This window comes from Anolis carolinensis, chromosome 1 (genome assembly GCF_035594765.1).
Source record: "Anolis carolinensis isolate JA03-04 chromosome 1, rAnoCar3.1.pri, whole genome shotgun sequence".
NCBI lineage: Eukaryota > Metazoa > Chordata > Lepidosauria > Squamata > Dactyloidae > Anolis > Anolis carolinensis.
Genome location: NC_085841.1, coordinates 229,383,518 through 229,397,333, shown reverse-complemented (window position 1 = coordinate 229,397,333; position 13,816 = coordinate 229,383,518). Strand labels below are relative to the sequence as shown.

Sequence of the window (13,816 nt, the reverse complement as noted above, 5' to 3'; positions counted from 1 at the left end):
GAGAAAGACCTCTTTCAGGAATTTGACCTTGCGCATCCACACTCTGTTCAAGAGAAACCCCAGGCTTCTCAGAGTCAGGCCTTTCAGCCAGGCCAGGAAGACGATCATTCCCATTGCTATCAGACACAGGCCCAGAAACCCCAGCATCTCCACTGCCATCAGACACAATCATAGTGTCAGTCCTTGGAAGCTATAGGACACAATGCAGGGCTCACACAGATGGTTCAATGGGAACGCTTTATTGAAATCCGTCTTGCCAATATGAACACAAAGCTAGCATTAACTCTTTCCCACCAACCCTCCAGTATATCAATCTACTCCTTCCCCCATGGTCCCCCTTTCCACATTCACACCTCTCTGTCAAATAGTTCCTTCCCATACTTGAAAACCAGAGCAGGACATAAATCAATCCTCCTAGCCAAATGGTTCTTATCATTCAGGCTATCTCCCTCCCCCATTGCTCTGGCAGGATGTGAACAGGTCAGCTAGGTGAATGCTGGGCTTTTTCATCCTGACACATAGGCTGAACTACAACACTCCCTTTTCCTTGTGCAGCCACCACCATTGGGAAATCAAAGGGCTATAAGCAAAAAGGCCAGTTCAGAAGTAAAGAAGAAACTGGTGCAAGCATGAATATGCTGTATCCCAAAGGCATTGAGTAGAAAGGGTAAAAAATAAAGTACAAGTGGTTTTGCAGTGGTGATTTCTTTTTGTGTTCAATCTGCTTTTAACACTTTAAGAGAAAGGGGGATATAAATCTAACATATGCACACATAGACACACATGCACACAAACAACACAAATAAAACCTTTTCATAGAAAATAGTTTGCATAAAGAGAAAAGTGCCCTATGAAATTCAAGACATGCAATATTAAAAAATGAAGTTCCATTTCCTGCATTCATTTTCTGATTTTCAGTGAAGGGGCTGATTTTTGCCTCTCTACTGCTGACATACAGACCTTTACAGCTGTTGCTATGAGCTGTGAGAATTACATCGTGACTCATACAAATATATTGTTAATTGTTTACTAGAGAACATTTGGAATGTCAGCATGTACATATACGTGTCACATTTCAGCTTTAGAAAAAACATCCCATAGCAAACTCCTTTCTTCACTTTTTTCTCCCCTCCCGAGTTTTTTTCACACTGAAATGTGATAGAGCCTCAAATTTGCATTGAAAACGTCAGATTTGCATTATCTGCTCAACACTTTTCAATTTCCCCAATTTTTGCAGTCCTTTGTGCATCACTTTAACAGCTCAATCCTAGTTGTAGTTAATTTGGAGTGAACACAGTGGCACTTGAACAGAGTGAGATTCATTACTGAGGAAAAAGGCATAGTGTTTCACTCTCAGTATCTCATATGAAAAAGCTAGAATAATAGTCATTCTTCTGCTTCTTCTTTCTCTTCATCCAGTTTGTACAGGCCAGAAATTGGGGGAAGGATGGCATTTGACTCCATTATAACAGAAACATCGTATTTACGTGAGCATCATTGTGCTTCACTTTGAGAAATGAATGTGAATGTGAAGCTGTATCAATTTATTGAATGTTTATTTGCTGTTTTGCAGTGTGACATGCGGGAACCCAACGCTCTCCGTGTTGCTCCAGTTCCTCTCTACAATTCTTTCTGTGACGTGCACACATTTATTGAAATCCTGGGATCTGCAATGCAATTACATCTGTAAAGGAAAGAGCAAACACTACAGCATTTTCCTCATCTTATTGATGGTGCAGCTGTATCTTTTAATCTATTTCTGACTAAGATGCATCAATGCTTTTGAGCATTTTGTTTGTTTCTATTAGACTAGGCTATATATATTCCACCAATTTACCCCATAAGATTGATTTTGCTTGGATAGTTATTTACAATATCCTTTTTATTAAAACTCGTATTTCCATTCATTGGTACTCCAGAAATTAATATGCCTTACTTATTTTAATAGGGATGATTTTTAGCATTTTACATACTTCCTTCATCTACATAATTCTGTTTTACTTCATATTGCAAGTGAAACAGAAAGACAGCTGCAAACCTCAAAATATCTTTCTGTTCTCATATGGAATAATGCACCATACAAAATCCATCTATTTTACATTTTAATCATCATTTTTATTAAAGGAAATTTTCATGTATATTCAGGTAAATTCGGAGATTGACATTTATTGTTACAAAAGCAGATATTTAGAATTTGCAAAGGTCTTCTTCCATTAAAGGCATCTTTGCATGTATTTGTTTAAAGGACTTCATCTTTCATGCACCGAGTTAGTCCTCTGGCCATTTATGCAGGATTGTTGATGGTGAGAGCTTAAATAATGGGGGTACTTGTATTTCACCATTTCCTATGAGAGTGGAATGGAAGAAGAAGGTAAAGCCAGGGCTTGTCTACACTGATGAAAATAAATTTTAGTACCACATTTTGCCAGTCCTCAATGACTCCATCCATGCCACACACAACTTACACATTGTAGTGAGATCACCATAACTGACTTTATATTTGCCCCTGGTGAGCTCACATCACTGTGAGGGGGAAGTCCACATTTCCAATTGCATTATTTTCAGCCACACATCTGTGGCCACTCTGCTCTTCCCACCCAGGTCATGTATGTGGATATATGTATTTCCACCTTTTAACCCACAGCTTGGAAGGGCTTCAGCTATTCTGTTTAACAGGAGTGTACTAGTACTAATGGACTGATGTGCAAGTATCTGCATAAACAGACCTTCTTAAATTAAAAACAAATGTTGACCACACACCAGCAAATTTAAAATTCAAACTGGGAAGGAACAATTTCTGGTGGGAATGATCAGGTAAATGGGTGGCGCAGGTCACTTCCCATCAACCTGTTCTGTTCTCCAAACTCAGTGAGTCATTTTAAAGGGCCAGTTACAAAAAAAATCTGGATTTTCAAGAAAACTATGGAGTAAATGGCAAGTGTTTATGAACTGAATTAAAGCCCTCAACCATCACAAAGAACCTCATTCCAAATGAATCATCAGAACCATTGTGTGTTCATATCACAGTGGCTACAAAGTGAATATGATTTTGATAGACACCCGCCACCAAAAATTATATACTTTCCATGCATGAATTTTCAAGAGGGATATATTATAGATCCTCTAGCTTTTACTCATATCTTCATAAGTTCGAATCTACATGTCGCAATATCTGGGTAAATATGCTTCCAGGTAACAGCTTCAGCATAATGTGATCTTTTAAAGGAAAAAAAATCGAGGTAAGGCCGTATCTGCATGATGTAGTTTCCTTCTGTATATTTCTGTTCCAGAGCTGCCATGAGTCCAGCATGTATCTGCTGAATCTGGGGCTAGTCTCCAGGCAGTTCAGTCAATTGCCACACTCGCCCATCACTTTGTTCATATGTTGCCACCACAGCTCCCCTTCAAGCACAGGGCTCTGTGTGACTACTTGGCATTACCTGCCATATCTGCTGACGTACGAATGGGGCACCCATGCAATCAGTAGGAATAACATCAGCAGACACAACCATGATAACCAAGCATCATAGAGAGCTCTGTGGCTGGTAAGGGGGGCAGCAGCAACATGGGCACAAGCCCTTCCCCTACAGTGCATAGAGCAGGAAAGGGGACATGGTAGTGGCGTCCATCTGGATAGTGGAGTGGGCTAAAATGGACCTGATCTAGCTTTCCAGAAAACTATTTCTCTCATAAGGCTTGTCTACAAAACCTAAAAAACCTGGACTAACCTCAAATCCAATGCTTTCTATCTACATGGTGCATGGTGACTTCTGGTGACAATCTTGGGCTTTCTGCTCATGACCCAACTTACTTCTGCTTTAGACAAAGTTAGGAGATGCTCCAGCTTTGTAAGAAAATCTAGAATAGTGGTTCTGAACCTGTGGGTCCCCAGGTGTTTTGGCCTATTACTCCCAGAAATCCCAGCCAGTTTATCAGCTGTTAGGATTTCTGGGAGTTGAAGGCCAAAACACCGGGGGACCCACAGGTTCAGAACCACTTATTTGGAGTATCTTGGAGCTTTATGGCCATCTAGAAAGCTGGGTCACTGTGCTTACAGCATTTTGAGTACATATCTAAAGTTGTTATATAGACTCACACGAGGAAGCTCTTGGAAACTAACTCAATGATGCACGGGAGGAAAATATTTTAACACACTTTTCTATTAAATATTCCATAGGTACAACATATTCTTTGTTAACTTAAGACCTCTTGCTAAATCAAGAGATAATGGCATTAAAAACTCACTTATAAAAGTATCGTAAACTTCAAAAGAAAAGATTGACAAATTGTAACTGTGAAACAATCGGTTTTGTTGAGTTGCAGCATTCATGAATAAAATACTGTCAATATTTGAAAAATATTCAGGGAAAGCAGACAAGGTTACTCCAAAGGTCTGCTAGTCTGTTCTAGTGTACAACTAAGGGTTGGGCGAAGCAAAAACAAATATATAAAGGTGAAAATCATACCACTGCTGGGATCAGCCCTAATGGTGGCTGAGCAATGAGCTCAGTTTCCACCTTTGTTTCCAGAACGGGCAATGGCGGTAAGAAATGAGGGTGGGACAAGGATGGTTTTACATCTTCTGCATCCTAGGCTATTATATCCTCAAATAAGAAATAAGATTTTCCTCTTTGAAAGTCCCAAATAAAAGCTAGAGGCAGTGTAGCTAATTTATTTATTTATTTATTTATTACAATATTTATATCCCGCCCTTCTCACCCAACAGGGGACTCAGGGCGGCTTACAATAAAACACACATATAAAACCTGTACAATACACTATAAATCAGTTAAAAATTAACTTACATAAAACATTCATAAAACGCACTATAAAATACAGATAGGCGTGTTCAAGTTTAAAAGACTGGGTCTGTCAATTGAGTTCCGGCATACATAATAGTAATTAATGCTGCTGATTCTTATTCAAAGGCCTGGCCCCACAACCAAGTTTTAACCTTCCTACGGAAGGATAGGAGGGAGGGAGCCTGCCTGACTTCAATGGGGAGGGCGTTCCATAGGCGGGGAGCCACTACTGAAAAGGCCCTGTCTCTCGTCCCCGCCAGCCGCAACTGTGAGGCTGACGGGACCTTGAGCAGGGCCTCATCTGATGATCTTAAGCTTCGAGGTGGGTCGTAGCGGGAGACACGTTCGGACAGATAAGCTGGGCCGGGACTGTTTAGAGCTTTATAGGCTAAAGCCAGCACCTTAAATAATTCCCTGTCCCAGTTGAGGAGAGAGGGACCTGTCAGTCGGAAAAGTCTAATATCTGCCATTCATCTTGCAACCTACTTTGTAAAAAGATAGATTCAATATTTTTGTTTCTCTCGCCTTCCTACTTAAGTGTGTACTGATTAACATTCATAGGGTTCTGGAGTATCACCTATCCCTTTGTGAGAATTAGTGCAAATGGTCTTCCAGGGAAAATATCTTCTCAGGTCTGTTTTCCAAACTACCTTGAGTAGTAGCACAGAAGCCAAATCTCTACCTCGCACCCTTGTGTCTTTAGTTTAAGGAACTATTGCAGCACTGTTTTACCTCATCACTTGGAAAAAGTTCTGCTTTTATATCTTGTATTGGAATTGGCATCAGAAATCTGCTTCAGAAGCCTCAAGGAAGTTGAACGAGGAGGATGGGACAGCTTTTTCATTTTTCTGAGTAGTATCACCCTTCTCCTGAAAAATACGAGCTGCTGAGTTAGCTCAGTGACTCAGTACTATCCATCCTGACTGGCATATATCTGAGGCTGTTGAAAATGCAGTGGATGTTTCTTAATGCTGAGCTATTGACTACACTAATCGGCGAAACAAACTGTATGCTTGTTCAAGTGTCATGCTCATCTAGAGCATTTAACTGTTTCCAGCTGTAAGAGGATGATGTAACAGAGTATCCCATTGCGATGTGTTTCCTTCACCCTTTGAGATCAGTAAGGAGGCCTTCTTGGTAATATTTTCTTCCAAATGTAGCACCGGAATCTCATCACTATTTATTTCATTTTTTAAAAATACATTTCATGGATAATACTCAAAGTTAACATTAGGTGTCAGCATTTTACATATTATTCAGTGAGTGAAGATCTGCCAGTAGCGATACAGCACTGAAAATAAGTGTTTTTAAACTTTTGAATTTTTAGAAGCTATCAGAAATTATTGAAATAAAGAAATCGCTGTTTGTATCAAGGAATGGATTCAAAGTATGTGTAATCTAAATGGAACACCATAATAATGTAAATGTATAACATAGAAGTATTTTTTAATTTAACTGTTCAATTTTATGAAGGAAGAATATTTCCTCAGCTAAAACAAAAGTTTGCAGGCATCTAAAGATGCAACATAAAATATTAACAGAAAATATAGATTGAGTTACCTTATGAGATTCTAGGAAAACACAGTCATGACTCAGCTCTGATAAAACAAGCTAACTGGGACACCGTGACTAACTTGTCTGTTGTACCTATTTTTTTATCATTTCTAAAATGACCACAGCTGAACTTTGGTTTCAACTTAATTCATGTAACCTGGTGACAGTCATGGAGCTTTACACTTTTAAAAAACATTTCAGCCAGTATCTCTTGTAGCTTACAAAACTACATTTAGGTAGGTAAAGATTTTCCCCTGACATTAAGTCTAGGGGTTGCTGCTCATCTCCATTTCTAAGCTGAAGAGTCAGCATTGACCATAGACACTTCCAAAGTCATGTGGCCAGCATGACTGCATGGAGCGTGGTTGCCTTCCTGCCAGAGCAGCACCTATTCATCTACTCACATTTGCATGTTTTCCAATTGCTAGGTTGACAGAAGCTGGGGCTAACAGCAGAAGCTCACCCCACTCCCCAGATTCGACATTTCGGTCAGCAGCTCAGCGGTTTAACCTGCTGCAGCATTGGGAGCTCCATAAACTGCATTTATTGTGGTTTTAAAAAACCCAAAAAACCTCTGCACAGATTTAATATAATGTATGAATTGAAATTCAGTGCAGGCGTATTTCTGCCATGAGTACAAAAATCAGCAACCCAGTTTGCAAAATATTCATGATTTACAGTAACCATCCACTTTCCTACACAGAAATTATGTGTAGCTGAATGAAATGCCCATCCTGTTAGATCTCAAATATTTATGTATAGGGTGACTTTAATTCCACATGTATATATTCAATACAGGTGCAGCTCATCCTTCCTGTAGAGCAATGAAAGTGAACTTTAAATTGCAGTGAAAAGTGCTTGCAGACTAAACTTTCATCAATACCCGTAGGACATATTTATAGAACTCCACTTTTCAGAATATGATTGGAAAAAAAATCAGCAATTCCTGTTTTTTATGTTCCTGTGATTTTGTTTCTTATTACTTACATGTCCTCTTCTATGCATCATTTTATGTCTCCTATTAAATATAAGTGAAAATTGATTGGTGCATTCCTCCATGGAATTCTATCTTTATTTCATCATAATTACTTCTTATTTGAATAATGACAGATGAACTGCTTCATTCCGTTGCAGTTTTTTAAGCTTTGAAGTCACAATAACAGCAAAAGAATTTAAATCCTAAAGCCATTATTGTGACAGAGAAGACACTGAGGGAGAATGAAAACGTATAGTGCCATAATTTTCCTGAGAGGATACTATTTTTGTAGTTGCACAACATCACTTCTGGTGAAAAAAAATCTCACTTTCTGTAACTTTTAGCCTGCCAAAATGACTTGTGCAGACCTTAAAGCAAAACATTATAAATGCTAGATTAAGGTCCATATAAGAAGCAAACTTCCCAGTGGTTATCTTTCAAGTGAAATCAAATGTTCCATGAAAAAAAAGAATAAGAAAAAAAGAATGTTTTAAATTCAATGCAGCTGCAGAGCTGTATTTTGCCAATAAAGAGTTCATTAGATCTTTTTTTCTCCCTGACATTTACATCTAGTCCAAAGTATATTTAATACTCCAAGGTATGAATTTCAAAGTCTCCTTTATCTTTGTATTCAGTTTTGAGCCATTAATCAAATAATATGAAACAGATTTTTTATAAAAAAAACCCCCCACAACAACTAAGCAATGGATCATGTATTCAAAATGTGCACTCTAGAATCTTTTATAGGGTAATATGATTGAGGGGTACAATACATGCATACAATTACAAAATGAGCAGAAGGACATTTCTTATTTTGCTTATATTTTACTTTATCTATTGAAGATAAAATGTGTGAGTTAGATACATGACAAAATCATACATAATAAATCTTCTGAGAAGCAACATCAAAGCGTAATAGGCATAATATAACCACTATTTTGACACTCATGCCTTATGTATGTAAGGAAAGGGGATGTTACAAATCCTTCACTTTAAACAGAAAAAGATTGTTACCACCATATTGCCAAGTGCACATAAATACATAGGCAAGTCATTCCTTCTGCTGCCAGTTTTCCAGGATTCATACAGATAAGAAATATTAAAATTCGGTATCTCGTTGACAATATAAATTCTCTGACAATTGTTTGAAGGGCAATCATTAGAAGACTGTAGATATCAAATGTTTCACCTGGATTAAGCAGGTTATCACAACTCAGTATTGTCTATATTATTGATGACTTTAGCAAGTAAGTATTCTTGTTTATATAGATGACATGGCTGGCTAACTTACACCATTGCTTCCTGTTGTGAAAAAAATCCCTGCAAGTCAAGAACACATTGATGATGATGACGACAACAACAACAACAACAACAACAACAACAACACTTTATTTATATTCCCTCTATCTCCCCAAGGGGACTCAGGGCAGATCACAGTACATATACACAGCAAGCATTCAATGCCGTTTGGACAGACAGTACAGAACAGAAAAGACATCATTTCTTTTAAAGTAATGAAACGAATTATAGTAACTTTTGGGACCACAGTAGTTCAGGTCAAATTAATATGTGTTCTTGTCTGACATAAGGAAGAACCTGAAGAAAGTCTTTGGCCTACAATCAGGTCTTAGTGTTATTGTGTATTTTCTGGGCTGTATGGCCATGTTCCAGAAGTATTCTCTCCTGACGTTTTGCCCACATCTATGGCAGGCATCCTCAGAGGTTGTGAGGTACCTCACAACCTCTGAGGATGCCTGTCATAGATGTGGGCGAAATGTCAGGAGAGAATACTTCTGGAACATGGTCATACAGCCTGGAAAATACACAACAATCCTGTGATTCCGGCCATGAAAGCCTTCGACAGGTCTTAGCTCATGCTCATTTCTACTATGTTGTGTTCTTTGTGTTTAACCCCTTTCTTTCTATAGTGGGATTTCTCAGAGATATATGCCTCAGAGCCCTATTGCAAGAGGCAGTACATTACACCCACATCTGGATAATAGTGCTATTTGTTGTGGCTTACTGAATAACTTTGTCATTCTTCTATTGTTGTCCCATGGGAGACTGTTTTGAAAGCGATTATTTTTACTAATACACAAAATCCATTACTGAATTGCTTTCCTGCTTTTTTCACACCATGACCTGTGCAAAAGCTCAATTGCCCTGTTCTGTTGATTTTGGGTGGTCAGTGGGCATGTGCTTTGAGTGAGAGATCAAGCCTTTTTTAGTACTCTGTTGCAACAATGGTGCAACACTATGGCATAGTATTGCCTCATTCTCTCTCTCTCTCTCTCTCTCTCTCTCACACACACACACACACACACACACACACACACACAAATCTGTGCTGCTGTGGAATTGGGGCATAAACACAGGGGAGAGGACAGGAGATCTTGGCTTTGACTTTTGGCTTGTTCCATTTCATGTAGAGATATTATTGGAGCCTCCTTCTCCAATGCAATGACTGCAAAAAGTGGGGAGGAAGGAGGGGAGCGGAAATGCTCCAATCCCCAGCATTTCTCAAAAAAGAAACAGTGAAAAGGGGTGGGTATATTGTTAGAGTTGGAAATGGGTAGGCAGTCTGTGTGCCATAAGGTTTTTGCTGCTAATTCTGGAATTGTTCTGAAGGTAGAAAGACAGCAATCCTGATTGCATAGCTTTTTTATTACAGACAATTGTATCAGGAGAAGGTAATTAATAGGAGTATTCAGATTTGCAAATTAAACCTATATTAATCTCTCTGTTCACTAAACAAGGTCCACTATATTTACTTGTCCAAACGTATCTCCTCCTATGAGCCATCAAGAACCCTAAGATCACCTGGAGAGGCCCTGCTATCGGTCCCACCTGCCTCGCAAGCGCGGATGGTGGGAACGAGGACAGGGCCTTCTCAGTAGTCGCTCCCCGGCTATGGAACACCCTCCCTAGCAACATCTGACAAGCCCCGACTCTTCTGGCCTTTAGAAAAGCTTTAAAGACATGGTTGTGTGCCCAAGCGTTTAATGAATAAACATCTAAGTCGACATGATCTGAATTAAGGTTTATGCACGAGGTTCTGGATGAATGGATTTAATTATATATATGTTTTATGTTTTATAATATATTTTAACAGTATTATTAACTGATTTGTATTTATTGTATTGATTTTTATATTTGTGTGTATAATGTTTTGGGCATTAAATTTTGACAATTTCTGTGAGCCGCCCTGAGTCCCCTCGGGTGAGAAGAGCGAGGTATAAATGCTGTAAATAAAATAAAATAAATAAATAAATATATGCAAATTCATAGGTGAAGGAATCCATTGTTGATGACAAATAGTCATCTTTCACTACTTGGAGGAGGAGCTGCAGTGGTGCAATGGGTTAAGCCATTGTGAAGTGCTGACCTAAGGTTGGGTTGCTGACCTGAAGGTTGCCAGTTCAAATCCATGAGACAGGGTGAGCTTCCGCCTGTCAGCTCTAGCTTGCAGGGACATGAGAGAAGCCTTCCAGCAACACATCCGAGCATCCTCTGGGCAACATCTCTGTAGACAGCCAACTATCTCACACCAAAAGCAACTTGTAGTATTTTCTCAAGTCGCTTCTGACATGATTGCAAAAAGAACCACTTGGAAGAACACTATCTGCAGGTGGAAGGTGCCTTCAAAACTGCAGCCATAGAAAAGTGCACTTCCTCAATCTGACAGCAGCATGCAGATATGACCAATAGGTGTCTAAAATATTGTGTCTGAAAATGGGTGGCTTGCTATTTCCTATACATTCACTCTTGTTTCTATTTTACAGTTTTCAAATCGAGAATAGACAATATTAATTCACCCATGAACACACAGGGAATTCATGGTGAATTGAGACTCCCCTATTGTTATCTGTTACCTATTTTCAAATGTGAGTGGTAAGTTGTGAGAAGGGAAAGCTTGTTGTTCAGAACATAAATCGTGGCTTAGACTTCATAGATTAATAACCTCCTACACAGTATCTTATGACCAAGCTCTTGAAAATACGCAAGGAAAAGCTGGGTACAATTGTATTTTGTATTTTGAAACAAGGCTCACTTGAAAGGAAATATAGTAACGTTCTTGACCAATTTAAATTTGTTTGAAGTTCATTCATCTCTGAATCAGAATGGTAAGGACCCTTATTAGCATGAATAAGTTTTGTTTTCAGCTTAAGAATCCCAAATCGGAAAAATAAATCTCCTGGAAAAATATGAAAAAAAAAAGGTTTTACTTTCTGCTGTATATCTTTATATGTGTTCTGTTGAATATGTGCTACTGAATACATAAAATGTTTTTCAGAAGCTTTGAGGGCTTGATTATTCCTTCTCTCTTTATTTCTAGTTATAGAGCAGATAAAAACTAGTTTAATTTCATCAGCTCAAGCATGCAGTCAAAGAAGACATTGTTTTTGCAGGGCTGCTCATCCTTTGAACTTAGATGACATTGTCTCAGAGGACAAGATGTTTGATGAGTTTTATACTTTAAAGCTTCAAGTATGAAAAATTAGCCCAGAATCTGCTTCGTGTAGAATTGTGTATGCATGTGTGTGAAATCGTTCAGCCTTCAGAAGACAAGAGGGGGGAATGGTGTCACTTTTTATTTTTCTTTAGCATCTTTCATTTAAATTCACACATTGAAAAAAGTTGAAGGATCACAATTTGAGGTGCCTGTTTTCTTACCCACTTAAGAAATATATTACATCCAATTGACCTTGTACTGAAAAGAGATTTCTTTGTCTTTTAAAGTGGGAGAAGGGGATATATATGGTTCAGATCACCCTCATGAAATCTGTGTTACTGAAAAATGACTGTGTGATTACACAAAATGACAAAATCACGAAGTCTACTCCAGGGTTACTTACCTAGAGTTTCCCAGAATCTCAGGGTTCCATGAGAGACTGAAGGTGCTTCCAGACAGTTTCAAAAATCATGAGACTTTAAGGAGAGTCTGTCTGACCAAGTTGGCAGTCCCAGTAAATGCTCCCCTAACATTTTTAACTCCAAGTATTTTGATTTGCAATGTGTACTTAGCAGCTTCTCATTGCACAATTATTAAAATGTGTATCTCTTCCTATCAGGAATCAGTAACTCTGTATATTATACTTATTTTTTTGAAAGTCTTGACACCTTTGTTTGTAGATTGTTAAAATCTTTAAGATGGACAGGAGGAGCCCCCGGTGGCGCAGTGTGTTAAAGTGCTGTGCTGCTGAACTTGTGGACTGAAAGGTCACAGGTTCGAATTTGGGGAGCAGAGTGAGTACCAGCAGTTAGCCCCAGCTTCTGCCAACCTAGCAGTATGAAAACATGCAAATATGAGTAGATCAATAGGTAACGGTACTTCATGCAATCATGCCAGCCACATGACCTTGGAGGTGTCTATGGACAACATCGGCTCTTCGGTTTAGAAATGGAAATGACCACCAATCCCCAAAGTCGGACATGACTGGACTTAATGTCAGGGGAAAACCTTTACCTTAAGATGGACAGGGGACATCTGGCAGAAGTTTACTTTAATTTTTTTCAACTGACTCTCAGAAATGCACTAGACCTCATATACTCTGATTCAAATATTTAAGTTGCATACAAACCTATTTCTTATTATCCCTCCTCACCCTCCTGTAAACTCAAGCTCTGTTTAATTTCATAAACATCAGAACAAATGAATGGTTGTAGAGAGTTCTCATGGGAATTGCTTTCCATTTGTGCTTCCATTTAGCCACCTGTGTGCCCGTGGCTTCATTTGTTTACAGCCCTTATGAGCTGTTTCAGGATTTTAAAACATACACATGTGCTGATGCAGTCCAGTATATAGGAATGTCATATGTTTTATTTGACTGCAAGGATATACAGTCGTGTGAATGTGCATGTTTTTCAGCCAAAATCGGGATGGGACTTGGAGGGCACTGTTATAATAATAATAATAATAATAATAATAATAATAATAATAATAAAACTTTATTTATACCCCGCCACCATCTCCCCAATGGGGACTCGGGGCGGCTAACATGGGGCCATGCCCAGAGCAGTACAACATAATAAAATATAAAAACAACATATCATAACACCATTTAAAATACAATAAATAATAATAAACAGAACATCAAGAAATCAAAAAAGAAAAAAAAAACAATAAATCAAGGGCAGGCCGCTTGAACACAAAGATAAAACCCGGAGTGAGAGGGACAGAGAAGTACTCCACTATGGGCAGGGACATTTGGAAGGGGTAATCTAGAGGTTAGAAGTTCGGAGGGGAGTAATACGGAGATATATGACAGAAATTACTCACCGAAAGCACAACGGAAGAGCCATGTTTTCAATTCTCTCCTAAAAGCTAACAGAGTGGGAGCATTGATTCCTGTCTGTCTTGAAGGACCAAACCAGATAGTTCTGTGGAACTCCTGATTGATAAACTGGCTGCTGGTCTGTGGGGTCTCTCAGGGTCCTGTTTTATCCCAAATATGTTTGGTATTTACATGAAACCATTGGAAGA

General features: G+C 38.7%; 1 protein-coding gene and 1 long non-coding RNA gene across 2 annotated transcripts in view; one reads left to right on the top strand and one right to left on the bottom strand.

Moving 5' to 3' along the window:
- The window catches only part of kynu (kynureninase), a 146,886-nt gene extending 144,652 nt beyond the window's left edge, over positions 1-2,234 (top strand). Inside the window, exon 14 of the mRNA XM_003215097.4 lies at positions 1,574-2,234. Within this exon, the coding sequence (XP_003215145.2) occupies positions 1,574-1,690 (117 nt within the window). The 3' untranslated portion in view covers positions 1,691-2,234. The remainder of the gene's footprint in view (positions 1-1,573) is intronic.
- Positions 1-13,816, bottom strand: part of LOC134294895 (uncharacterized) — a 123,367-nt gene that overhangs the window by 56,373 nt on the left and 53,178 nt on the right. The window lies entirely within an intron of this gene.